The 26,674-nt window shown below is 40.3% G+C and overlaps 2 protein-coding genes and 1 pseudogene across 3 annotated transcripts in view; all 3 read right to left on the minus strand.

Annotated features, from left to right (window-relative positions):
- The window catches only part of LOC311286453 (apoptosis-associated speck-like protein containing a CARD), a 467,220-nt gene that overhangs the window by 64,623 nt on the left and 375,923 nt on the right, over window positions 1-26,674 (minus strand). The window lies entirely within an intron of this gene.
- The window catches only part of LOC311286428 (microfibril-associated glycoprotein 4-like), a 40,002-nt gene continuing 22,033 nt past the window's right edge, over window positions 8,706-26,674 (minus strand). Inside the window, exon 6 of the mRNA XM_084402648.1 lies at window positions 8,706-8,977. Coding sequence (XP_084258774.1) covers window positions 8,721-8,977 — 257 coding nt within the window. The 3' untranslated portion in view covers window positions 8,706-8,720. The remainder of the gene's footprint in view (window positions 8,978-26,674) is intronic.
- LOC311286538 (microfibril-associated glycoprotein 4-like) lies at window positions 9,020-9,811 on the minus strand (annotated as a pseudogene). Its single transcript, XR_014630269.1, has 4 exons — window positions 9,806-9,811; window positions 9,510-9,727; window positions 9,333-9,429; window positions 9,020-9,234 (listed from the first exon to the last, which is right to left on the minus strand). The product of XR_014630269.1 is annotated as a microfibril-associated glycoprotein 4-like (transcript).

Raw genomic sequence — 26,674 nt, forward strand, 5'->3', positions numbered from 1 at the left:
TGTCCTGCAGAGTTTAGGTCCAACCTTGATCAAACACACCTGCCTGTAGCTTTCCAGTAATCCTGAAAGGCTTAATTAGCTTAATTAGCTGGCTCAGGTGTGTTTGATCAAGGTTGGACCTAAACTCTGCAGGACAGTGGCCCTCCAGGACCAGGGTTGAGAATGCCTGGGCTAGCCTATATTTTTTTAGCAGACTTTTTTTTCCCTGTCCTGGACTCGGTCTTGACTCGGACTCGAACCTCTTTGGACTCGGTCTTGACTCGGACTCGAACCTCTTTGGACTCGGTCTTGACTTGGACTCGACCAGTCCTGGTCTTGGACTTGTCTTGGACTCGACAAAGGTGGTCTTGACTACAGCCCTACTTCATAGCCTGTGACGCTTTCTGTACCTCTGCGAATCTCTCCGCGAAAACCTTGACGGAGGATCCAAAGAGGCCTGTGGCGGAAAGCGGGGCGTCGAGGAACGCGGTGCGCTCAGACTCGGCCATTTCCGAGAGCGTCAGCCAAAGATGTCTCTCAGTCACGGTGAGAGAGGCCATATTCCGTCCAATGGCTTGCGCTGCAGACTTAGTAGCACGGAGAGCGAGGTCCGTGGCACTCCTTAAGTCCGGCATGCAGATCGCGTCAGGCCCTTCCTCATCCAGCTTACGGAGGAGATCGGCCTGGAAGATCTGAAGCGTTGCCATGGTGTGCAGCGCTGACGCAGCTTGCCCGGCGGCGGAGAAGGCGCGGCGGAGCAGGCTTGACGTCGTGCGGCAAGCTTTAGAGGGTAGGGCCGACTTAGCACGCCGTCCAGCAGAGGGCGGGCATAAGTGGGCCGCTATCGCCTCTTCGACCGGCGGCAGCGAAAGGTATCCTTTGTTCTTGGCATCGTCAACAGCGGAGAATGCCGAAGAAACAGCAGGACGCACTCTAGCCGAATAGGGGGCGTTCCAGGACTTGGCGACTTCTTCGTGTAACTCAGGAAGAAAAGGCGCCGGTCTGGACGCAGGCGAAGCGCGCTCCCCAGGCAGGAAAAATCCATCCAGCCGGTTGTGAGCGGGCTGCTCAGGCGAAGACCACTCGAGGCCGAGGCTCGCCGCGGCCTGTGCGAGTACTCGCATGAGCTCCGTCTCGATGGACGCTCTCTTGCCTGAAGACATGCGGGCAGGGGGCGCGGGGTCCTCAGAGCCCGCCCAATCCTCACTGCCTGACGCCAGGATAGAGCAGGAATCATCCTCTCCCAGCAGGGCTTCCTCATCCACGATGTCAACGGAAGCGGCGGCAGACGGCGGCCGCTGTCCGTCAGGAAGCGAGGGTGACGAAGCCGGGGAAGCAAGCGGGCGAACCGGCGAGCTTTGGCGGCTGAGGGAGGGTTCCGGGGCCCGCTGGGCACGGCGCTTTTTACGGCGCGACGCCGCGGCGGGCGGGGGAGCAGTCTCGGTGAAGAAGGCTAGGCGAGTCCTCAGAGTCGCCATTGCCATCAGCTCGCAGTGAGGGCAGCCGCCGTCAGCGAGCGCGAGAGCTGCATGTTCCTCACCCAGGCAGGAAACGCAAATCACGTGGCGGTCCCCGTCGCTGAGTGTGGCTCTGCACGAGCCGCAGGAAGGCATCTTTAAAAAGACGCTAGCTCTTTTAGAATGTGTGTCGCGGCGGCGACACACACACACAAAAGTACAGAGTAATAGAAAGGATATAAGCGCCGGAAAGCGCAGCAGGAAGGCAGGAAGGCGGCGCGGCCAGCGACTTCAGTGACTCGTCCCGCTGAAGGTGCTCTCTCTCAGACGGCGCGGCTTCTTCTCCGGCTCCAGCGATGCGTGTGCTTCGCTTGAAGGATGAAAAATCAGATAATAGCTGCCTGCGAGCGGTATTTATAGGCCTAGACCACGCCCATTTCGGCGGGACGTGACGCAGCGGGCGCGAAGTGCCCTGATTGGGTCTGGCGTCACGCCAGGCCTCGCTCGATAGGCTGCTGCAGTTGCCGCAGAGCAGCCAATAGGCGCGCGAGCTGTCTCGCCTATGTCTGCATGCTGCCGCAACGCGTTTTGCATTATTACAAAATTAAGGATAATTTTTGGCTTCAATATCTCGCGGAAAAAGGATTTTCCCCTAGCGTAAGATATCTTACGCAGTACGAGAGACCTCTCGTAAGAGAACCAACTTGTTAACGTTGGCCGGCAGAAGTGCGATCATGGTTTTCCTGATGCTAAATCCAGCCTTGGACAATATCCTTTCTGATGGTGTACATCCACACTTTAGATTTTCTTATCCCAGACATTGTTAAAGATTTAAATCCTTCCCGCCAAGACGCTCCTCTGTCGGTCACGGATTGAAAGCTAAACTTAAATCTGTCGCGGGGTGTTTGGATTTATTCACGCACGTTAAACAAATATTTAGCCTATTAAAAGCTTCTTTCTTTGCACATTTTTATATACAGCATTATCATAAAAGGCTGAATATTAACGTATTGACAGAAAACCGGTAGTTCTATGTGAAATCAGACATTGAGCGCCCTCATATAGCCAAAGTGGCATGATCCTCGTTTCATAACACCTCTGCGAAGATTCGACCGTGAGATCGGTAGTCGAATCATTCTCCTCCAATCGAAGCCTCGAATCTTCGACTATTCGGGGTCACCCCTAGTAGATTGTTCCAAAGCGGCTTTACATTGATAATAGGAAATTAAAATAAACAGAGATTGTTTTGTCTTTATACAGTAGCAGCTCTAGAATAAAGTTATTGTCCAGCTGAAGTTAGTTTTGATTGATTCACTTCTGTCGCAACGATCATTAGTTATTAACTTAGGGGCCGCTAACACGACACCGTTTTAACAGAAAACTCTTAAGTTCTTTCTGCGCAAACTTCAAAAACGCAGACCCGTGAGAACGCTGATGTGGCGTGCACATGTGTATTACGAGTTCAGTCTATAGGTATGCGCGTTTGAATATATGTGCGCAGGCGTGTAGTCCTTCCCTACAAACCAACCCTCAACATACAAACATGTTATCGCTTCCGCGTAGCCACATGAACCGGAATTATCCCGACAACGCTTTATCTGTAGAGAGGTAAAGGGAGGGGAAGGGGGCCTTCACAGGGGAGATACTAGTGACACTTCAGGACTGCATTGTCGTCGCGTTCATGCGCAGGTCCTTCATCAGATCTGGATACGCCCTGGATCCAGCGGACTGCAGTAAATTGTAGATTTTAAAATCTTGCTTCCCCTGTTGTTGTTTAATTTCATGGAAACAGACACCAGTTATTCTGCCAAGAGATGTCTTATTTAATTTACATTTTATATAAGACATAGGAGGAAGAGACAATGGACCAAACAAAGGTCATCATTCCAGCTTCTCTGTCATCTTCTCTGCTGTAGACAAAGACTTTCAGTTCTTATATATGCTAACCAGAAAAACTGCATTACCAGAGAAACGTGATTCCCATTAACATAGGAATGTATCCCCTTATGCTATGCTCGGTGGAAAACAGTGCATTTACATTTCAGTCTCTAACTCCAGCACACTCAAAGTCACCCAAAGTCTCTCCCACATATGATTCACAAAATACAATGATTACAATTGTGAATGTATATAAAAAGTACGATACAGATACATAATACTTCTTATTATGAATATTAATAAAAAGCAATAATAATATTAAAAACAATATTAGATAATGAAATTTTAGTCTTCACTCGGGATAAACAGAGAGACTAATATTAGCGTAGATGCCATTCTTCTTATGTAACGAGTACATCAGGATTTATGGGAAATGTTCCCGGTTCCGGCTGACCTAATCTATGCAGCCTAACATTGAATTATAGAAGTCTATAATGTGTTATGTGAATGCTAGGTCAAAGAGATTGTTTTGTTTTTAGTCTAGCTTTGAACTGACAGAGTGTGTCTGCTTCCCGGACAATGCTAGGAAGACTGTTCCAAAGTTTTGGCGCTAAATAGGAAAAGGATCTGGCGCCAGCAGTCGATTTTGATATTCTAGGTATTATCAACTGGCCAAAACCTTATCTTTGCTCTGAAACTGCTGAGGAGAGATTGAGAAGATGGCAGTAAGTTCATTGGTTTTCCTTCATTGTGTCAATCACATTTTTAGAGACGGTTCCACGTTGATTTCAGTGTGATGTTCATCTCTTTCTCTCTCTGTCTCTTGTAGATGAAGGTGTTTTTGGTGATTCTTCTCCCGGTTGTTTTGAGCAGTGACTGTAAATTCATGCCATTCGACTGTTCTGATGTCTATAAATCAGGAGAAACAGTCAGTGGGATTTACACCATCTATCCAGCAGGAGACGTTCCTGTCTGGGTTTACTGTCACATGGTCTCAGATGGGAAAGATGTAGACAAAGGACGATGGACTGTAAGAATGTGACTTTAGATCATCAAACACACATCAGAACATACATTATGAATCATATATTCTATATAAACCCATCACAGGTGATTCAGAGGAGAATGGACGGCAGCGTGAATTTCTGTCGGCCGTGGAATCAGTACAAGAGAGAATTTGGGAATGTGGAGAGCGAATACTGGCTGGGTAAGATGCGTCGTTTTTGTTATCTTAATATCTGAGTTTCTGAATCCACCCCGCATGAGAAGAACTGTGCCAAACAGTATCTCGGGGCATTTTGGTACGCAGCCTGTCACTATACAAAGTCCAACGGTGTGTATTTATAGGGAGAAGATGACTCACATCACGCCATTGGTGTTGTTTGGTCCAACTGGAAGATTTATGCTGTCACTCTGTCAGTATGAAATCCATAAGCATGAAGATCAAACGTGTGTCTTAGAACCATTACATTGCTTCTAAAATATTAGATTTTTTTAATGTAAAATATGATCAGTACTGCAAATGGAATGTTTCCTTAACGCTTGCACAACCAAGAAACGTTTAAAAACTGGACGTTTTGATTGTTTTGATTGAGAACATGAAAAAAATTTCTTTAGAACTTAATGGGAACATTAGCCAAATGTACTTGGATGTCACGGTAGGGATGAGTACAAAAAGGTGCGAGGACTCAAGTGCAGGAGAATGAATATTTATTAACAATAAAGAAAAACAAACACAAAACAAAACCCACGAGGGGGTAAAACATAACTATTAAATACAACACAAAACCAGAACATGAAACTTACTGCAGGATCACGGGGAACAAGAAACATTAGACAACGTTCCGACACAGACTGCAAACAAGAGGGAACTAATAAAGGGAAACTAATCAGGAGGGAACAGGTGGATAAACTCAAACAATAATCAGTTAACAAGGGGGAGGGATCAGACAATAACACGAGCACATGGCCCAAAATAACAAAACACCCATGTGCAGCACAAGACAGGACAGGCATGTGACATTACCCCCTCCCTACGGAGCGGCTACCAGACGCTCCATAAGACCCGGACGGGACGGGAGGGACAGACCAGGGCGGGACGGGAGGGACAGACCAGGGTGGGGCAGGGGAAATGGGCAGTTCGGGAGGCCAGGGCGGACCACGGGGTTCGGGAGGCCAGGGCGAAAATGTCAGTCCATCTGGCGGCCTGGGCGGAGAAGATCGTGCAGGCAGCCAGGGCTGAGACGACCCCTCGGGCGGCCAGGGCGGAGACGACCCCTCAGGCGGCCAAGTCGGAGACGACCCCTCAGGCGGCCAGGGCGGAGACGACCCCTCAGGCGGCCAGGTGAACAGACACCACCGGCTCAGAAACAGACACCACTGGCTCAGGAACAGATACCAGCGGCCCAGGAACAGACGCCACCAGCTCAGAAAGAGACACCACCGGCTCAGACACCACCGGTTCAGGAACAGATATCAGCGGCCCAGGAACAGACGCCACCGGCTCAGACACCACCGGCTCAGGAACAGATACCACCGGCTCAGGAACAGACACCACCGGCTCAGGCACTGGAACTGGCACCACCGGAACTGGCACTGGAACTGGCACCACCGGAACTGGCACTGGAACTGGCACCACCGACTCAGGCACTGGAACCACCGACTCGGGCACTGGAACTGGCACCACCGGCTCGGGCACTGGAACTGGCACCATCGGCTCGGGCACTGGAACTGGCACCACCGGCACTGGCACTGGAACCACCGGAACTGGCACTGGAACCACCGGAACTGGCACTGGCACCACCGGAACTGGCACTGGAACTGGCACCACCGGAACTGGCACTGGAACTGGCACCACCGGCTCAGGAACAGGAACCACCGGCTCAGGCTCAGGAACAGACACCACCGGCTCAGGAACAGGGACCACCGGCTCAGGGTCAGACACTGGAACTGGCACCACCGGCTCAGGCACTGGAACTGGCACCACCGGCTCAGGCACTGGAACTGGCACCAACGGCTCAGGCACTGGAACTGGCACCAACGGCTCAGGCACTGGAACTGGCACCAACGGCTCAGGCACTGGAACTGGCACCACCGGCTCAGGAACAAACACCGGCTCGGCGGCGGCCATCTTGTCCAAAGACACAGGCTCAGCAAACGTGACGTGAACAGTCTCTGTGGCGGCCATCTTGTCCGAAGACACAGGCTCGGCAGACGTGACGTGAACAGGCTCAGCGTCGGCCATCTTGTCTGAAGACACAGGCTCGGCAGACATGACATGAACAGTCTCTGTGGCGGCCATCTTGTCTAAAGACACAGGCTCGGCAGACGTGACGTGAACAGGCTCGGCGTCGGCCATCTTGTCTGAAGACACAGGCTCAGCAGACGTGACCTGAACAGTCTCTGGCTGGGCAGACGTGACGGATCGCTGGGGTGGTGCAGGCAGTGCGAGCAGCTCGGGCGGGGCCAGTAGAGCAAGGCGCCTGGGCGGCGCAGGCAGAGCAAGACGCCTGGGCGGCGCGGGCAGAGCAAGACGCCTGGGCGGCGCATCAGGGACGGCAGTCACCTCCGGGATGGCCTCCAGGTTAGGAGCCGCCGGACAGGTCATTGAGGAGGCCTTTCTCTTCCTCCTCCGTCTCCGGACCACCGGAACTGGGACCACCGGAACTGGGACCACCGGACTCGGGACCACCGGACTCGGGACCACCGGAACTGGGTCCACCGGAATGGCCACGGAGAGGTTCTTCCTTCTCCTCCGTTTCGGAACCACCGGAACTGGGACCACCGGAACTGGGTCCACCGGAACTGGGACCACCGGAACTGGGACCACTTCCCTGGCGATCCTCTCCCGATGGCGAATGAAACCCTCCACCATCGCCTCAAAACTGACATGATCAAAAGCTCTACAGATCAGCCAGTCCATCGGTTCATCCAGCGCATGGTTAAACAGATCCCTGTAAGCCTCCTCGCCCAGGTTCAGCCCTTCAGCAGCGCGACGGAACCTCTGCCTCTGAACTCCCTCACCTCCATCCCCTGCTGACGGAGGGAGACCAACTCCTGAAACTGGAGAATCCGCTCCCATTGCGGACAGGAGGCTGGTTGCGCCTCTCTTCTCCGCTGAGTCCTCATAATGGTCGGTACGTTCTGTCACGGTAGGGATGAGTGCAAAAAGGTGCGAGGACTCAAGTGCAGGAGAATGAATATTTATTAACAATAAAGAAAAACAAACACAAAACAAAACCCACGAGGGGGTAAAACATAACTATTAAATACAACATAAAACCAGAACATGAAACTTACTGCAGGATCACGGGGAACAAGAAACATTACCCCCAATTTCCACCGGCTGCGTTACGGCTCCGGCACGGCGGCGGAGTCAATGAGTGTATTTCCACTGAATGCGGTACAGCTGCGTTCCGACTCCGGCAATCCGCAGCCCTCCGGAGCAGATACGCAGAGCTTCTATTTTTGCCGGATGCCGGAGAGCTCCGCAGCAATTCAGCACTTATATCGCGCGATCATATGTGAATTTGCGAGATCTCGTGGGTCCTTGTGACTTCAGCTGTCAGTCATGACCGCAGCCGTTCCGCAACAAATCCGGACCTGGTGGGTATTGACGGACGACGGAACACGGAGCTGTCACGCAGCGGAGCCGTTCCGCAGCCGTTACGCATCTGGTGGAAATTGGGGGTTAGACAACGTACCGACACAGACTGCAAACAAGAGGGAACTAATAAAGGGAAACTAATCAGGAGGGAACAGGTGGATAAACTCAAACAATAATCAGTTAACAAGGGGGAGGGATCAGACAATAACACGAGCACATGGCCCAAAATAACAAAATACCCATGTGCAGCACAAGACAGGACAGGCATGTGACATTGGAACAAATTTTTGTTAGCTGGGTGAACCTAAGTCCACTTGCATACTAAATGAGAATGTGTCAGCTGAGGGTCAGCAAAATTCCACTGAATGATATAAAATGTGATGTAAAACAGACTTTTGTTGACAAACAAACAGGGATATCTTTATTTAGGATTGTATTTATGGGGAAAGTAAATCAGTTTATGAACAGTTGAACTGAATTCCTCATTTACTGTTTCTGAGGTCTATTGTGAAGATAAACAAATCCACATCAACACATAATGCTTTTCATTGGCCAAGTTTATTAAAGTTTATTGTTGATTTGTTTTAGTTGTAGATTTAAAAGAAATCTTAATCTTTTGTTCTTCCAAAACAAAGAAGAAAATAATTGACGAGAGTACACAACAGCCATATATCCCAAGTTACCATATATACCAGGATCTACTTAGTTCCACAGTTAACAGAGGAAAGGAAACCCAAAACCTTAATTTAATTTTTTTGTTGTTTTATTTCTGGGAAACTCTGTAATGTTTCTTCAAATGTCTAAGACACACGTCTGATCTTCATGCTGATGGTTTTCATACCAACATCCCAATTACTCTTCCAGGTGTACCAAACATTTCCAATGGCATAAATGGTGGGATCTTCTCCCCATAAATACACACCGTTGGGGTTTGCATGGTGACAGGTTGCATACCAAAATGCCCCGAGATGCAGTTTGGCACAGTTATTTTCATAGGTGTCTTGGTCTTTGTCAAAGGTGGTGAACTTCTGTCCATTATGGTAGGCCAGAGAGTCGCCTGCAGAGAAGAGGAACATCATTGATGATATCAGGTGCACATTTACTCAACTGAGTGTGATTTCTTGAATGTGAATGAAAGTGTCCTACCAGCTCCTCCATCCTTGAACCCTGAAACATGCAGTTTATACCCGTCAGTTTCACAATCCACAGAGAAGGACGAGTACAGAGCAAAACCCTTCCTTCCTTCAAAGTCCTCCAGATCCACTCTCAGCATGTACTTTCTGTTACGTGTCAGCTGGTACATGTTCTCCAGCCCTGTTCACACACACACACACACACACACACACATGAAGAACACGTTCAACCAAACACATGATCATCCACACAAACGGACACACGCTGTGAGATCTTACCCAGCCAGTATTCGCTCTCCACATTCCCGAATCCTCTCTTGTACTGATTCCACGGCCGATAGAAATTCACACTGCCGTCCATTCTCCTCTGAAACACCTGTGATGGGTTTATATAGAATATATGATTCATAATGTATGTTCTGATGTGTGTTTGATGATCTAAAGCCACATTCGTACCGTCCATCCTCCGTTGTCTTCATATTTCCCATTTGAGACCATGTGACAGTAAACCCAGACAGGAACAGATGGAGATGAACTGCTGGATAGATGGAGTAAATCCCACTGAGCTTTTGTCCTGCTTTATAAAGATCAGAACAGTCGGCCGGCATGTCTCCATCCTGACTGCACCCGTTCACCAGAACAACAGAGAGAAGAACCGCCAAGAACAACATCAACTAAACGAGACACAGAGAAAGAGATGAACATCACACTGAAAACCCTCTCTAGAAATGTAGAGTTGTTGATTAACTTACGTCCATCTTCTCAGACTCTCCTCAGTAGATCACAGCAGAGATTTGTTTTATCTAGACAAATGTCCGTTTTCTTAAAGTTGTATAAATGTCTGAAAGTTCTGTGAGGTAAATGAAGAATAAAACAGTAACTCACCGTTTGTGTTGTTCAGTCTGACACAAACACTCTTTATATATCTGTCAGATTCTCAGACTCCTCCTCTGTGTTACAGAGGAAATTTACAAACGCCAACATTTTAGATGCAAATGAAAAAGGCATCTGTCATCCTTGATGGAAGTTAAACATGCAGTGACAGACACAATTGTATTTTATATATTCAGTAAATCTGACTGTATCTGTGTGAGTTATTTTATGTCTACAATTTGTAGTTTGGATTAATTTCATCACGATTAATAATCATTTTTGGTGTAAATGTGGTCTCTCTCATAATCTATGTTAGATTTAATGAATGTTCACTGTTTTGTTTGACATGCTGTGCTTACAGTGATTCAGCTATATTCTTCTTTATAGTCTTTCTCAGAAACAGAGGAATCTGAGACTATATATATCTGCAATTGTTTTCTGTATAGAAATGAAACTTTAAAAGCTAAAGGCAATTTTTGTTCCATTATAAGTGATTCTGTTGATTCCATTTTAATCAAAATGAATCACCATAATGCTACAACCAAACTTTATGCGGTATGTGGGCTTGGCTGGGACCAATAATTGCTGCATACAGCTATATTTTGTAAAAAAATTGCTAAATGTTTAAATAAGTCCATTCGTTTATTTAAAATAAGTCATACTCCACATCCAGACATACCCATTTTACCTAAAACCACTTAGGACCCTACAGCACATCCTGGACCAACATAGTCTCGTCAAACAAACTCCAGTTACTCTATAAACAAAAGATTTAATCGTGTTGATTCCTCATAGACTGTTTGATTTTGATGTTTGTCGTCTTGGAAGATTAGCTGACTGCCATGACCTCAGAGCCCAACACATTGTTCTCCAAAACCTTTCTTTGCTTAAGTCCATTTTTCCATGAGTGCTCCTGGAAGAGTTTACCAGAGATACAGTATTTTCAGTTCTCAGCATACCTTGCATGTAACTGGGTGGAAAGTGTAAATGTTCATGTCTTTTAGAGCACGACCATTCCCTGAGTTTATCTCAGTGGGCCACCCACTCCTCTAGCGCATCGCAAGCTGTGGAGCTTCTGGGTGAGATTGCTGGTCCTTCTCACGGGGGGCCTAGCGTTTCATTCGGGGCTCCGGTAGGGGATCAGATATCGATTGCTGCATCGAAGAGTGGGCTAGAGTCCTGCGGGGATGAAGATTCAGCTGCGTTGCCCCCTTCGGGGAGAGTAGTGTTGATCGAGTCTGACCCAGAGCTGACGGTCATGTTTTCCTGGGCCGCTGAGATCGTCGGGCTCCGTGTCCTGAATGCTCGAGGCTATACAATTGGTATCTCGGGGCAGCGCATGCTGATGCGCTTAGGTGAGGGTTAGGGTTAGAGTGAGTTAGAGTGAGAGACACCCGGGGAGGAGGTGTGGTCAGGGACCATCCTGGTGGTGGTGGTGGAGGATGGAGATAAATGTTTGCGTCAACATCTGCAAACTCAAACATGTGTAAGTAACAATATTTTATACTCCCAAGTATTAGATAGTGATTGGATAGACCAGAAAGTAATGAGTATTCAGAAGAGTGTTCAAATTCAGAAAGAATTGGAGTCTTCCTGGCAAAACTTTAAGCTAGAGCTTTCATTTCTGACCCAGAGTTGATGCATGAGCTCGGCAGTGACGGACCTCCGCTATAAAGGGTCTACTCAAGTAATCTCATTGTTTCGCCATTCAATTATTTCATTGTTTAAATCGTAACACTAGAATACTGTTTCTTACTTACTGCATAACTAATAAGGAATTATTGGAGAACTAACAGGTAATTCTTCATTAACTACTTCTTCACTACTGTTAACCACTAAGGAAGATGGGTAACTAATCAGTATGTAATAGAATTTTATGATTGTGTTAAGTATCAGTTAATCAATAACTAATGAATTCTGTCATATCTCCTGAAGAACTACTATTAATTATCTATTAATTAAAAACAAGAAGTAACTAATGAACAGTCATACAAAACTACATTGAGTTGTGACCTTCCTTATTTACTAATGTTATTAATAGAAGTAGTATTATGAAATAAAATTTTAACAAATACATATAAATGTTAAAGTGGTTTTTGCCTGTGTTTTGTGAGCGTGTTCTGTAAGAAAAAGGAACCCCACTCAAGTGCCTTAGTGATTAGTTTTTATATGTTATATACAGTACTGTGTGTGTGTGTCTGTATTCCTCAGCATAGAATGCCATTGAGTAAATGCATGTATTTGAGGCAACGACTGAGGGAAACTGAAAATATAGGGAACTTATTAGTAATTCATAAAGAATGATTAGATCATTCTTCAGGAATTACGTATAACCTGAAACAGTATTTTAAAGTGAAAATATAGGGAACCCATTAGTAATTAATAAAGAATTATCACATAATTCTGACTCAAATCAAACTTACTGTAAAAAAACGACTATTAACGTAATCATCTATCCTTTGTAAAATACACGACAATGACTCGTTTAGGCTACATGATATATTCCTTTATTTCAGATTTAAACTCGTTTAACAAACATTTTCGAATTAAAAGTTAAACCTTTTGAAAGTCTTTCAAGTGTGATCAACCGGTCTCTGTTCTCCCGTTTCCACAGTAGTGGTGCTGGATCTCTTGCGGGAGCTGGGCTCGTGTTCGGCGGGGAAACTGCTGAACTTCAGACCGCCGCCTGCGTTTCACTCATAGCCGAAAGTTGCTGTGACTGACTCCATAACCTGCCCATAAACAAACAGTGCACAGCTCTGAGAACATATTTAAACATCTGATGTCACTGTAAAACCTGATGAGTTAGTTCAACTCAAACCGTTTGAGGAAACCGATTGCCTTAAATCATTTAAGTTTATTAACTCAAACAATTTAAGCATAAAAAAATATTTCATTTGTGTCCAAGTAACTCAATAACTTATTGTTAAGATAATTTGGGTAATTAAAGTTAATAGTACTAAGTCCATTCAATTAATATAACTCAAATCTATGAAGTACACTGTAAACCCAAATAAGTTAGCAGAACTCAAAACATTTAAGGCAATCAATTGCCTCAAAGTTTTTTAAGTTCTGAAATTCAAAGTACATTAATTCATACAACTAACTTAAAACTTTTATGTAATCTCAATGTGAACATTTTTATTAGTATAAATTTAGCTTTTAAAAGCTAATCTGGTAACACACTAATTTGCTAACATATTAGCAATAGTATGTTATAAAGAAGCACTTGCTGTATGAGCGCAACAATATAGAGGGATTATTTGCTCTCAAATCAAGCTGCATGCACCACTTGTCACCATGATGGTAACTATCCTACGCTGTAAAAAAATCATACTTTTACAGAAAATAACTGTGATTTTTTTGACGATCATTTTCTTTCATTTTAAATTTTACTTAAAACACTGTAAAATTACAAATAATATCTGTAAAATAAAAATTCAGCTGTTATTTTAGGTATTGTGACATTAAGGACAAATTCCAGTAATTCACATTTTTTATACAGAAAAATGATTGTATTTTTCATATAGTATTTTTTTCTGTTTTCTTAAATTACATAAAAATGTATGTAAAATTACAAATATAATCTGTAATTAAACAGTAACAGAACAGTTAAATGATAAAATGGTCAAATGATTGTTAGCTCCCCAAAAAACTGTAAAACATCCTAAATTAAATAAACTGAAAAACACTGTTATTTTACAGGTATTTCCTGAATAATCACGATCATATACCTTCATTATGTAAAAAAAAAATCGTAAAAAAATGGTCAAATGACTGGCAGCTGCGGCTGCCAAACAAAACCCATAAAATTGAAGTAAAATATTCTAATTTAAATAAAGTGTAAAAAACTTTAAAAGAAATTTGATGTCACCATGATTGAGGTCAGTGTCTGCTTTAGTTGGGCTCTTGACCCTTCAGTTTTCTCTGACTGCTTTAACTGTGTGTTTGATACATATTTGTTATAACAATAAATGCAGAAGAAAATATCAGATGATGTTATAATCATCATATAATGATCTGATTCACTGATATGTTAGTCAAATCTCTGAATATATTAGCTTAAGATTACATAATATGTAGATGGATTTTAGCTTTATACAAAGTTTATAATTAATCACATGACCCTTGAAATATTGTGGCATCAGTATTATAACAATCTGAAATTTAAAAATATATATATTATACAGAAAAAGTTTTGAGCTGGTTCATTTTTATTGTAGTATAGAGACATCAAGAATCAACATATGAATCTCAACAATGGTGACAACCAACAAAGCCTTTTTGTGACTTTATAGTAGTTCAGAGTTGATCAGATGTTTATTTTTCATTGTCACCATTGCTGCGTTTCATACGCTGATTCTTGATGTCTGAGTGAGTCTATATAATCCTGTCAAACATTTTCTGTATAATGATTTCATAAAATCTGAGTATCTTCTCTAGCAGTTTTATCATGCAAAATTAACAACTAATATTTAACAACTTAATCAGATGTTACACTTCAGATGATATCTAAAAGGTCAAGAGCCCAACTAAAGCAAACACTGATCTCCATCATGGTGACATCAAACTTTATTCTGTTCAGTAAAGCTTCAACTTCTAAACCTCTGTTCATTCTCAGTAAGAATGTTAGAAGGAAAGAAATAAAGTCTGGATTGTAATAAGTGAAGATGCTGAGATCCTGAGAGATCTGGTAGTGTTCAGAGGTGGGTAATCCAGGGCCAAAGAGTAAAAGTCCTGCCATATGTTTATTCCACCCATAAACTCAGTCAGCTGATTTCACTAATTAGTTCTCTCTCCTGCTGAAATAGCAAATCCAGGTGATTGGAACAAAATACCGAGGAGGACTTTTACTTTCTGAACCTGGACTTTACACCTCTGCATAACAATGCCACATGTCAGCCAAGTAAAGAAATAAACCAGAACTGGACCTTATCGTAGCCAAAATAATCTGTGTATATTAAATATGGAGTAATTTCAGCCACAGCCTCAGATGAAATCAACTGAAGAGAAAAGAAGACATTAAATCTGTGAAGATCTCAGCAGAGGAGGATTAAACAACTCCACAAACAGCATTACCAGCTTCACTTATTACTAACCAGACTGACTTTATTTCTGTCAGACGTCTACAGAAGTTTTTATTGAGAATTAACAGAGGTTTAACTCTAATGTGTTTCATTTGAAGTCACCATAACAGTGATTAGTGTTTCCATTAGTTGGGCTCTTAACTCTTATTATATCTTTTGTCTTCTTTGGCTGCTGTGACAGTGTGTTTGATAAACACATTTGCAGCAGCAAAGAAAGCTAAAGTGAAATGAGATCAGGTGATGATGGTTACCTGTTGATGGTTATATATTCATCATGAAATAGATTGATTCACTGATGTCTTTTAAATCTAACAATTATGTTACCGCATTAAAAAAATTTCACAACACAAACTCTGTGTTACTGCAGCGTGAGATCCAGCAATATTATAACTGTAAGTTAGAAGACTTTAACAGACATGAGCACAAAAAAGCCAGTTTAATACACACAGACATCAACAATCAGCGTATGAATCTCAACAATGGTGACAATCAAAAGTACTTTGCTGCAATGCATGCTGGGTACCAGCATAGTACAAAACTCCCAGCATGCATTGCAACATGAATAAATTATGCAGCTGAATTGACCTATAATTTTGTTTGATTCTAAATATTTGCTTTTATTTTTTGCTGTTGTTTTTGTTGTGAATTAGTAGCTTTTCAGTGATGTTGTAAATTTATCTGTTTATCTAAATATTTGTGATTGTCACCATTGTTGAGATTCATACGCTGATTGTTGATATCTGTGTGTGTCAGCAAAGGCCAATTTTTAAATTTCATGTTTGTTAAAAGATTTAAACAGATTGTTATATGGCTGGATCTCATGCTGCAGTAACACAGGGAAAATATTGATTGAACAACATATTTGTTAAATTATAAAAACCTCAGTGAATCAGTCTATTTCATGATGATTATAAAACCATCAACAGGTAATCATCATCACCTGATCTCATTTCACTTCAGCTTTCTTTGCTGCTGCAAATGTGTTTGACAAACACACTGTCACAGTGGACAAAAAAGACAATAGATATAATAAAAGCTAAGAGCCCAACTAATGGAAACACTAATCACTGTTATGGTGACTTCAAATGAAACACATTAGAGTTAAACCTCTGTTAATTCTCAATAAAAACTTTTGTAGACGTCTGACAGAAATAAAGTCAGTCTGGTTAGTAATAAGTGAAGCTGGTAATGCTGTTTGTGGAGTTGTTTAATCCTCCTCTGCTGAGATCTTCACAGATTTAATGTCTTCTTTTCTCTTCAGTTGATTTCATCTGAGGCTGTGGCTGAAATTACTCCATATTTAATATACACAGATTTTTTTGGCTACGATAAGGTCCAGTTCTGGTTTATTTCTTTACTTGGCTGACATGTGACATTGCTATGCAGAGGTGTAAAGTCCAGATTCAGAAAGTAAAAGTCCTCCTCAGTATTTTGTTCCAATCACCTGGATTTGCTAATTCAGCAGGAGAGAGAACTAATTAGTGAAATCAGCTGACTGAGTTTATGGGTGGAATAAACATATGGCAAGGACTTTTACTCTTTGGCCCTGGATTACCCACCTCTGGTAGTGTTTAATGTTCTGTTGGGGTTTAAAGTGTTTCTGTATGGTGTGTTTTGTGTGTCACCATTGTGTTGAAGAGTAGAGCCTGAGCTTCAGTCCAGGATGAGCTGAAAAGCACTGATGAAATGCTGCATGTTGCTTTATTTAACAGACAGTAACTGTGTAGTTGCTGATGCAGTGACGTATAGTCACAGCAAATCATGCATGTAGTTAACTGCACGTTTTTTATTAAAAAAAAAATCCGAAAATAAATGTGAAATACCTGTGTTTCTGTTGAAAAAGATTAATGAAGATTTCTGTAAAAGTATTTTGCACTTATTTAAATTAGGATATTTTGCATTAATTTGACGGTTTTGGCAGCTATTGCTGACAGTCATTTGACTGTTTTTATGGGATTTTTTTTACAGTGCAGGTGTTTGATCGTAATAATTCAGCAAATAGCTGTAAAATAACAGTGTTTTTCTGTAAAACATTTAAGGAAAATTTCTGTACAAGTTTTTTGCACTTCATTTAAATAAGGATATTTTACTTTATGTTTACGGATTTTGTTTGGCAGCCGTAGCTGACAGTCATTGACCGTTTTTTTAAGATTTTATTTTTTATAGTGTAAAGCCAAAATTAACAGAAATTCTTCTAAATTAGCATAACAAAACATTAATCACTACTAAATCTCACACTTAACATTAATCTTACACAAAAAACAAACAAACATTATATTACACTTAATTTTAGCATTTACTCTCCCTTTCGAGTGCCATCGCAAAGCATGCTGGGAAATAGACATCCCAGCCGTTTCAGTTAAACTTAAGTTTATCTAAATTAAAATAAATAATTTCATAAAACTCAAAACAATGAAACAGTTCAGTTTACTTAAAATATATCAGTTCTGTGAACTTGAAAGAAAAAGAAAGTGCTAAATACTCATACAAGTTAATTTGACTGAACTAATTAGTTTAATTTAGGTTTGTCCTACTCAAACCAATTAATTATTTTGAGCGTTAGGGTTTACAGATTTAGTATGTTTAGAAATAAAATAATTTGTTTTATGCAAGGGATCAGGCGTTTCCATCACGCAAAAAAGACTGACTCGTTAGCTAGGCTAACTGACATCGCGTCCTTGTATGTTGCCTTGCCCTTGCATAAAATAAAATGATTTACAGCACAGTAATGATTTTATAGATTAAACAAAACGTACACAAACCTGTATTTCACTGAAGAAATGCACCAAATCGGCGGCGCTGAGAACTCTCCGGAAGAAATGCCCGCGCTCTCGCATCACCAAATCACTGTAAAATGTAAACTACTGCGATATTGCCCGTACTTGAATGGTGCAAAAGAAGTTTGTATAATCTAAGTATAAGTTTGCTTATTTGCAGATCAATATAGTGTAGAGTAGTTATAGTAGTATAGAGTTCAGTGATTCAGGTCAAATGATTGTGAAATAATGATTATGTTAAAACACAACCAACACCATCAGATCACCTTTTCTATTTGTTCATCTGGCTGTTATAACTCATGTACAGCAGCCAAACAAAACTTAAAGTTAATAATTTAAGGGTCAAGAGCCCAACTAAAACAAACACTGATCACCATAATGGTGACTTTAATTATGTTTTTCTCCTTCAGTGATTCTGCTTGTTAACACCAGGTGTCTTCAATGTTGGCAATAAAAGATATTTTGTACATTTTACTCATTTTAAATGGTTAACTTTTAAGGAATTCATTTGATTAATTATTACTCAATTCTAATTTGATTAGATATCAATAAAATCAATGTATTCTTTTTTACAGTGTAATGTGGACTCATGCACCTTCTGTAAAGCTGCTTTGAAATTATGTGTATTGTGAAAAGTGCTATACAAATGAACGTGAATTGAACTGAATAATCGTTTTGAATATTAAAGAATGTAACATGAATTACACATTTAAATGAGTCATGTGGAAAAATCAATTTAAATGTAAATTAGGAACTTCAACATGATGAGAAAATTCTCTTTCTCTGAACTTTGCCCTGTCTTAAAATGTTGTACCTTTTTGTAGACTTTACAGATTCTTGGCTGTTTTAAACAATTTTCATGGCTGAGAAGTTCATAAGTTCATAAAACGTTTATGAATATTATATTTATATAACTGAAAAAACTGCTTATGAAAAGAACAATAGTGTCGTCACCATTGTGTTCTGTAAGTTTCATTATCGTGAACTTTTAGTTTGTTTTCATTATCATCATGTGTTCCTTTGTTCAGTTTTCCCGCTCCTCGTTTGTGTTCTTGGTTTCAGCTGTTCTATTGATTATCCTCGTTTGCTCGTTGTTGATCCCTCACATTCATTCTCTGTTTCGGTCTACAATCACATTTAGTTTGAAGACCTCTGTCTGTTTACCTGCTTAATCTTTATTAAACGTCGTGTTGGAACTAATCTTCTTTGTGTGCCTTCCTGCAACCGCCCGTGACAAGTGCATTATGAGGATGTGTGCTCACATATTTACACAGAAAGCTGGAAGTCATGTGTCCTGTAAGACATTAAATATTGGTTCAGCCTTTATCTGATAGATGAAAACAGACTATGAAAACAAACAGTGCTTATTGTCTCTCAATAACTTTAAAATATTAAAAAAATAAGACATTTTAAAATTGTTTAATTTCTTTCACATTTTAAGGGCTTAATTTTTTACTTAATTTTTAGAATTTAGTTTCACTTTTACTCAAGCTCCACGCTTAATCTGACTCCAATTTTGAATGATTATTACATTTATATTGTGTTTCTAATTAGGAACTAATCATAAATATTGATGATGCTTTAATTTAGATCTTTGATTATTCTGGGTATCCCATATTTTCAATTATTCATTCATTAAGGGACCCGGTGTGTACCCTGAACACAGACTTTAGGAAACACCAGACTCCACATTTATCTATACTAGAAATTGCATCGGGGTTTTCTGGTTACAGATTCCCAAATGGCTGTTCTGCCAACTTCCCTTAAATACCCAGACCAGAACAAAAGGTAAATATTTACTAGGCAAGGCAAGGCAAGGCAAGTTTATTTATATAGCACATTTCATACACAATGGCAATTCAAAGTGCTTTACATAGAATAAATTAAAATAATAAAAGAAATAATTAAAACAGTTTAGAAAAATAAAATACAGTACAGTACAAACAGTCGGATGAACATTGGCACAGTGCTCATTCAGTAAATGCATAGCTAAACAGATGTGTTTTGAGTCTGGATTTGAATGTGACTGTAGGAGCACGCCTGATCTCTTCTGGAAGCCGGTTCCAGCATAATAGCTAAAAGCAGATTCGCCATGCTTGGAGTGAACCCTTGGTATTTCTAGCTGATATGATCCTAATGATCTGAGTGATCTGTTGGGTTTATATTCAGTGAGCATATCTGCAATGTTTTGAGGTCCTAGGCCATTGAATGATTTATATACCAGTAATAATACTTTAAAATCAATCCTAAATTTAACTGGGAGCCAGTGTAAAGACCTGAGGACTGGTGTGATGTGTTCATATTTTCTGGTTCTGCTCAGAATCCTGGTGGCAGCGTTCTGTATGAGCTGCAACTGTCTTATGGTCTTTTTGGGAAGGCCAGTGAGGAGACCATTACAATAATCCACCCTGCTGGTGATGAAAGCATGCACAAGTTTCTCTAAGTCTAGTCTGGATACAAAGCATCTAATTCTTGCAATATTTTTCAGATGATAGTATGCTGATTTAGTTATTGCTTTGACATGACTACTGAAACTAAGGTCTGACTCTAGTGTCACACCAAGATTCCTGACTTGATGTTTAGTTGTTTGACCGCTAGAGTGAAGGTATGCGTTCACCTTGAGAACTTCATCTTTGTTTCCAAACGCAATGACTTCAGTTTTGTCTTTGTTTAATTGAAGAAAGTTTTGACACATCCAACTGTTTACTTCATCAATGCATTGGCACAGGGAGTCGATTCCCTCAGCCATAAATGCTGCTGCACTGCTAGACACTGGATGGTCTGCACAAACACCTGGGGCCTGTTTCAATAAGGAGGTTCAACCAACTCTGAGTTAAAACTTGAACTCTGAGTTGACTTACCCTGAGATGGGAAACTCAGAGTTTTCGGTTACAGAACAGCTGAAATGAGTTAGTACAATAAACTCTGAGTTAAGCGCGTGCACCACAACTATAAAAAGCCATTATCAATGGAGCGCAGATATTATGAGTCACCATGGCAACAGCGCCAGACAAAAAGAGGTCTGCATATTTCTCACCAGCAGAACTGGATGAGCTTCTGAAAGCATATGGAGAGTACGAACATTATTATTATTTTATTATTATTATATCTCCAGCAGCGAAGGACAGAGTTAGCAAGGGAGAAAATAGTTGCTCGAGTCAATGCGTAAGTTTACATTTTAATTACTGTTATACAGTGTTGGGTGTAATTAATTACCAAGTAATCTGAATACTGTAATTTAATTAAAAGGATTACTCTTAATTCTTCTGTAATTTAAAGTAAAATATGATGTAATTGCATTAGACTATAGAACAATTGTATATTTAACATACATTTTTAAAAGGTGTATTTTTTATGTAACCTTCTTGATATGGGATTTAGTAATTAGTAATAAGTAGACCAATACTTTCTAAAGATTGTCATTATTACATTAATCTAATTACACTGTTGAAGATGTCATTTGTAGTTAGTAATTAATAACTATTTTAGAGTAACTTACCCAACTGTTATAATATCAGAGGTGAAACTGGAAGAACAGTATGTTATTCAACCTAATTCTAATGTTCATGTATAGGTGCAATCCTGCAGGCATTAGAAGAACATGGCAGCAGCTGAAAATTAAATATAAAAACATAATTCAACCAAGTAAGGCTTGAGCATATCATGGGTGTAGAGTACCTGACTTTACAAACATTTGACATATTAAATAACTATAGCATCCAGTGTCTAGCAGTGCAGCAGCATTTATGGCTGAGGGAATTCCTGGGGGACTTCAGAGCCAGTCACTCCCGAAGATCCAAGGGCCTCATAAAATGTAAGAGGTTTACATGTGTTATTTTTTATAAAGGCTATTTTTGATATTTCCATTTTTTTTACTTTGGGTTGGGTTTTTTATTGGTCCCAACAGATTCTGATGGTAATATCTGTCTTTTGGAGCCTCCTGTCCCAACGGAACCCCAGGCAGTCGTAAGTCGCCACTCAATACACCAGAAATGATGACAAATAGTGCTATAAAGTGTACTCGACCAAATGCTCGTCTTCACAGGACGATGGGGATGAAGAGTTTCTGCTGCCACAGAGAGGCCTACAGAGGTAATGTTAATATTATGTGTCTACACATCAAACAAGCTACACATTTACATTTTATGTGGAGTAGCCTATAGAATCTAAGTTTAAATCCGAGTATAAACGGGTATTCTTATCTCCCCCAGAGTGTGGAAGAACAGCAGGAGGACGGTCCATCAACTTCTGGTGCACAGATGAACAGAGTTCAGAGATTTTCAGTAAATGCCACAGTTTAATTCTGTAGAATTTGTTTAGAACTACATTATGTAACTCTAATCTACTACTGTATTTTCAGTTGGCAGTTAAGGAGTTATATAGACTTCATCTTATTAAAAAATGAGGTGTTTAAACACCGCTTCCTCTTTAAAAAAGGGGAGGAGACCGAAAGAAACTCTGGGTTTACAGAAGAAGACCAGGTTAGGTTCAGAGAGTGACTCTGAGTATAAGTTACCTCTCTTTCAGAAACGGGCTTGACTTACTCTGCTTTCTCAGGTTTGACACACCTCCCATTCTGAAACAGAAAACCCAGAGTTTCCCTCATTTCTGGGTTAACATACTCAGAGTCTTCACTTAACCTCCTTTCTGAAACAGGCCCCTGATTTTGGGGGAGAGTAGAGGATTCTCAGATATCTTGAAGAGACACCACCTAAAAAGGAGAACAGAATTCTCCCAAGTTTTCAATACCTTAAATCTGCACTCCATTGAAGCACCGATCGGCAGGGATTACAGCCTTGGGCATGTATGATTTGTCTTGGTAAATGTTTGTTGGCAAAAAAAAAATAACAATAGGATTTTAGTGTGTTGGGCTGGATTTAGAGAGCAATATTCTCATCTCATAGTCTGTTTATCTACTGTTTGCACTTGTTCCTCATTCAGAGTTTCTGGCGTTTGTTGAGGACATGAACACATCGACATGCAAGTGTTGATTCATTTTAATAGTAAATGCAAATAGCTGACCAAAAAATAAATACAATTTTATTGGTTTACACAGTTGCATGGTTAAGAAAGGAAAACAAAACCTTGTTATATGATGTTTGCTTCTGTAAAACACTAGTGTTTCATGCTGATGGATTTCATACTGACAGTGAAACTGTTCTTCCACACTGTAAAAAATTATCGTAATTTTAACGGTAAAAGACTGTAAAAATGCTACAGTGAAAAACTGTTAATTGGTTAACAGAAAGTTTCCGTACTATATACGGTAAATAACTGTGATAGATCTAACGGTACATTTAATGTAATTTTGCTGTAAAATACCGTTAAATTTACAGTTTTTGAAAGTGAAAAAGAACAACTCATTGTATAATTTACAGTGAAAAACCGTAAATTGACATTCCCACAATTCCCTGTGTGACACTTCACATTTGATGTATTTTTGTTGAAATAACTGTTTCTGCATAGTTTTTTTTTTTTTTCATTTTTTCTAATCAGTTATGTACATTAGGGTTTTATGTTACATTTAATGTTGTTAAATTAATGTTTATTGCATTTTTTAAATTTCATGTGTTACCATGATGGTGTTTAATGTTTGTGTGAATGACACTATGCAGCTTTTATAAATTAGTATTAACTTTCTTGTGGAAAAGCTGCTTGTGATGAGCTTTGATTGATCATGTGACTCTCATCACTGCTGTGATTGGTGGTTATCAGGGTATTACAATGGTACAAAACAGATATTAATAGTTCAATAGGATGGTAAATTCACATTATATCAGATAATAAAATACGGTTTATTACTGTAAATTTTAAGTTAAGTCTGTAAAACCAATAACGTTGCTACCGTATTTTTGACGGTAAAGTTCTGGCAACCACAGCTGCCGTTTTTTTACCGTAAAAATCACGGTTTAATTTTTAGCTTGACCAAACAACACCAATGCTGAAATGGGTGTCGTCTTCTGAGATCCAGCAATATTACAATAATCAGTTAGAAGATTTTAACAAACATGAGCACGAAAAATTAATCCATGTGACAGTAAACCCAGACGGGAACGTCTCCTGCTGGATAGATGGAGTAAATCCCACTGACTGATTCTCCTGCTTTATAAAGGTCAGAACAGTCGGCCGGCTTGGAAACATCAGCGACACAAACAGATGCCGTGAAAACAGAGAGCAGAGCCGCGACACACACCGTCATCTGCAGAGACACGACTGATCAAGATCCTCATTTATAATGATCAATTCACACTGAAATTAAACCAATGTGAAAAACAAAAACTAATTCATCATCTATGAGGTAAATGCTGAAGAATAAAAGAGTAACTCACCGTTTGTGTTGTGACGACTGAGGCGAGATGTTCAGATCACTGAGTCTTGTGTTCAATCGCTGAGTCCTTTATTTAGACCATTTACAGTTTTCTCAACCCAACCTTTATCAGTATCAAACCATCTTTTAAACTCTCTTTGAATCATTCTTATATTGTGCAATGATGTTGAAATATCAACCGTTGATGCAAGGAAATCATCAGTTGGTCCTTTTGACTGTTTTGCAATATTCTTTAAATAATCTGTTTAACAATGAGACTGATGCTTTAATGTTGTCTTGATTGCCAGTTAAATTGAACTGTACTGTGGGAGAAAGGGTTGCAGGAGAAGACTGTGTACGGTCTCCTCACGGATCATTGTGCGGGAATTTTTACATCAAGATATAATCAATTTACCTGCGTAACGAGCAAACATACTTGTGCTTTCATGAGAAGAATTAGGCTAAAATAAGCATACTGTATACACTCTTATAAATAAAAGCACTTTATTGGCATTGATGGTTCCACGAAGAACCTTTAACATCCATGGAATATTTTCATCCCGTTAAAGATTTTTTTCTCACTAAGAAAAATTGGTTATTTTAAAAAATGTAGCACTGAAAGAGTCTTTCTTTGGGGAACCATATCATATCATATCAAGCCGCGACAAACACCATCATCTGGAGAGACATTTATAATGTATTATAAATATTTTATAATGATCAATTCACACTGAACTTATAATAAAGGTAAAAGAAGTCGCTGTAAATGCGGATGAACTTACCGCCATCGTCTCAATCTTTTCTCAGCTGATCACTGCAGAGATTAATCAATGTTTTATTTATAAATCTGGAGGAAATCAAAGCAAAACAAATCATCAGATTATTGTTGTTTGTGGTCATTTTTCTGGATTACACTGTTGTAGAAATGTCTTAATATTCTGTGAGGTAAAAGATGAAGAATAAAACAGTAACTCACCGTTTGTTTTTGTGCCTTCCCAGCTAACAAAAATAAGTTGTCAGAACGTTTTGCTAACATTCCCATTAGGTTAGGAAAACGTTATTTCGGAATGTTTTTTTAATGTATTAAGAACGTTTTTTCTTGGTTAATGTGAACGTTACAGGAACATTCCATTCACTCATTTTGAAAATGTTATTTCTGAATGTTTACATCACCCCGATGTGGTTGGCCCATCCATCACCAGGCTTGCACACAGACACTCGAGTACCGCTAATTAACCTATGCTGCATGGGTTTGACCTGTGGTGGAAACTGTTGTAGCCTACCTGAAGGAAATCACAAAGAACCTGCTAACTCCTAGCTCAGCCGGGACTCGAACCGGGGACCGTCTTGCTGCGAGGTGACAGTGCTACCCACTGAGCCGCTGTGCTGCCCTGTTTCTATTTCTATTTACTTAAAGTTTCTTACAGCTACAGGTCTGGATTTCAAAGTAACAGGATTTTTAAGTACCAAAACCTGTTGACACATTTGTCCAGAGTGTTTACATTTTTCCAGAGTATAAAGTTTCTAAGTGAATTAAATATTTGAATTACAAAAATAACAGAAAAGACTTTACTTCAAGATTCACATTTTACTGTGTAGTACACAACATTTTGTACGAGTGTCTGGGTAGTACACAGTCCAAACAATGGAATCATAAAGAGGAAAAATTACATTTTCTAAACCAAAAACACAACAAGGGAAAAAAGAACACAAACTCAAACATACAACTAGACAAGCCAAATCTAACAAGACATGTGGAAAACGTTCTTAGAACAACGTTCATTGAACGTCCTTGTGATGTTCTCATAATGTTGAGTAAAAACGTTCTTATAACAACGTTCATGAAACGAGCTTGTGATGTTATTTGTTCTTGACCGATGTTCTCATACTATAGAGAACGTTCTTAGAACAACATTCTCAGATACAAAAATATGGTCTTTGAATGTTTTTCTAACATTCCCATTAACGTTTTTTTTCTTTGTTTATGTGAACGTTAAAGGAACATTCAATTCTTCATTTTGGAAATGTTATGAAAGCATTATTTCTGAATGTTTTTTTTAAGTATTAAGAACGTATTAAGAACGTTTTATCATTTTGGAAATGTTATGAAAACGTAATTCTTTTAATGTTTTCTAAACGTTCAAAACATCCAGTTTTTTAAAAATGTTTTAAGACCATTTATACATAACTTTTAAAGAACGTTAGTGAACGTTATGGGAACGCTCTCTTAAGGTTATAAAAAAGTTTTCAAAAGTTTTCGAGTTTCAACTCGATAGCTATTACGGTTGCCGAGAAATTTGCAAAAAACTGAATTTTTTCTGGAATTTCCAGGAAATCCAAAATCTTTTCCTGGATTTTTTTTGTGCGTTCCCGAGATTAGACCTTCCTTAACATAATGCCGAAAACCCGAAGTCTCTAGGTGGTCTGGTTGAGGAGTAGATAGAAGTGCAAGATTGGTGCGCACAGACAGAACGAACAGAAATCATGAGTTAACAATCGCAATTTTGTTCGGTGGAAAATTGCGCTAAAAAGAACCTACAGAGAACGTTCCTAGAAACAATAACCAAATAGGAACCA

Source organism: Rutilus rutilus, assembly GCF_951802725.1.
Source record: "Rutilus rutilus genome assembly, chromosome: 2".
Lineage (NCBI taxonomy): Eukaryota > Metazoa > Chordata > Actinopteri > Cypriniformes > Leuciscidae > Rutilus > Rutilus rutilus.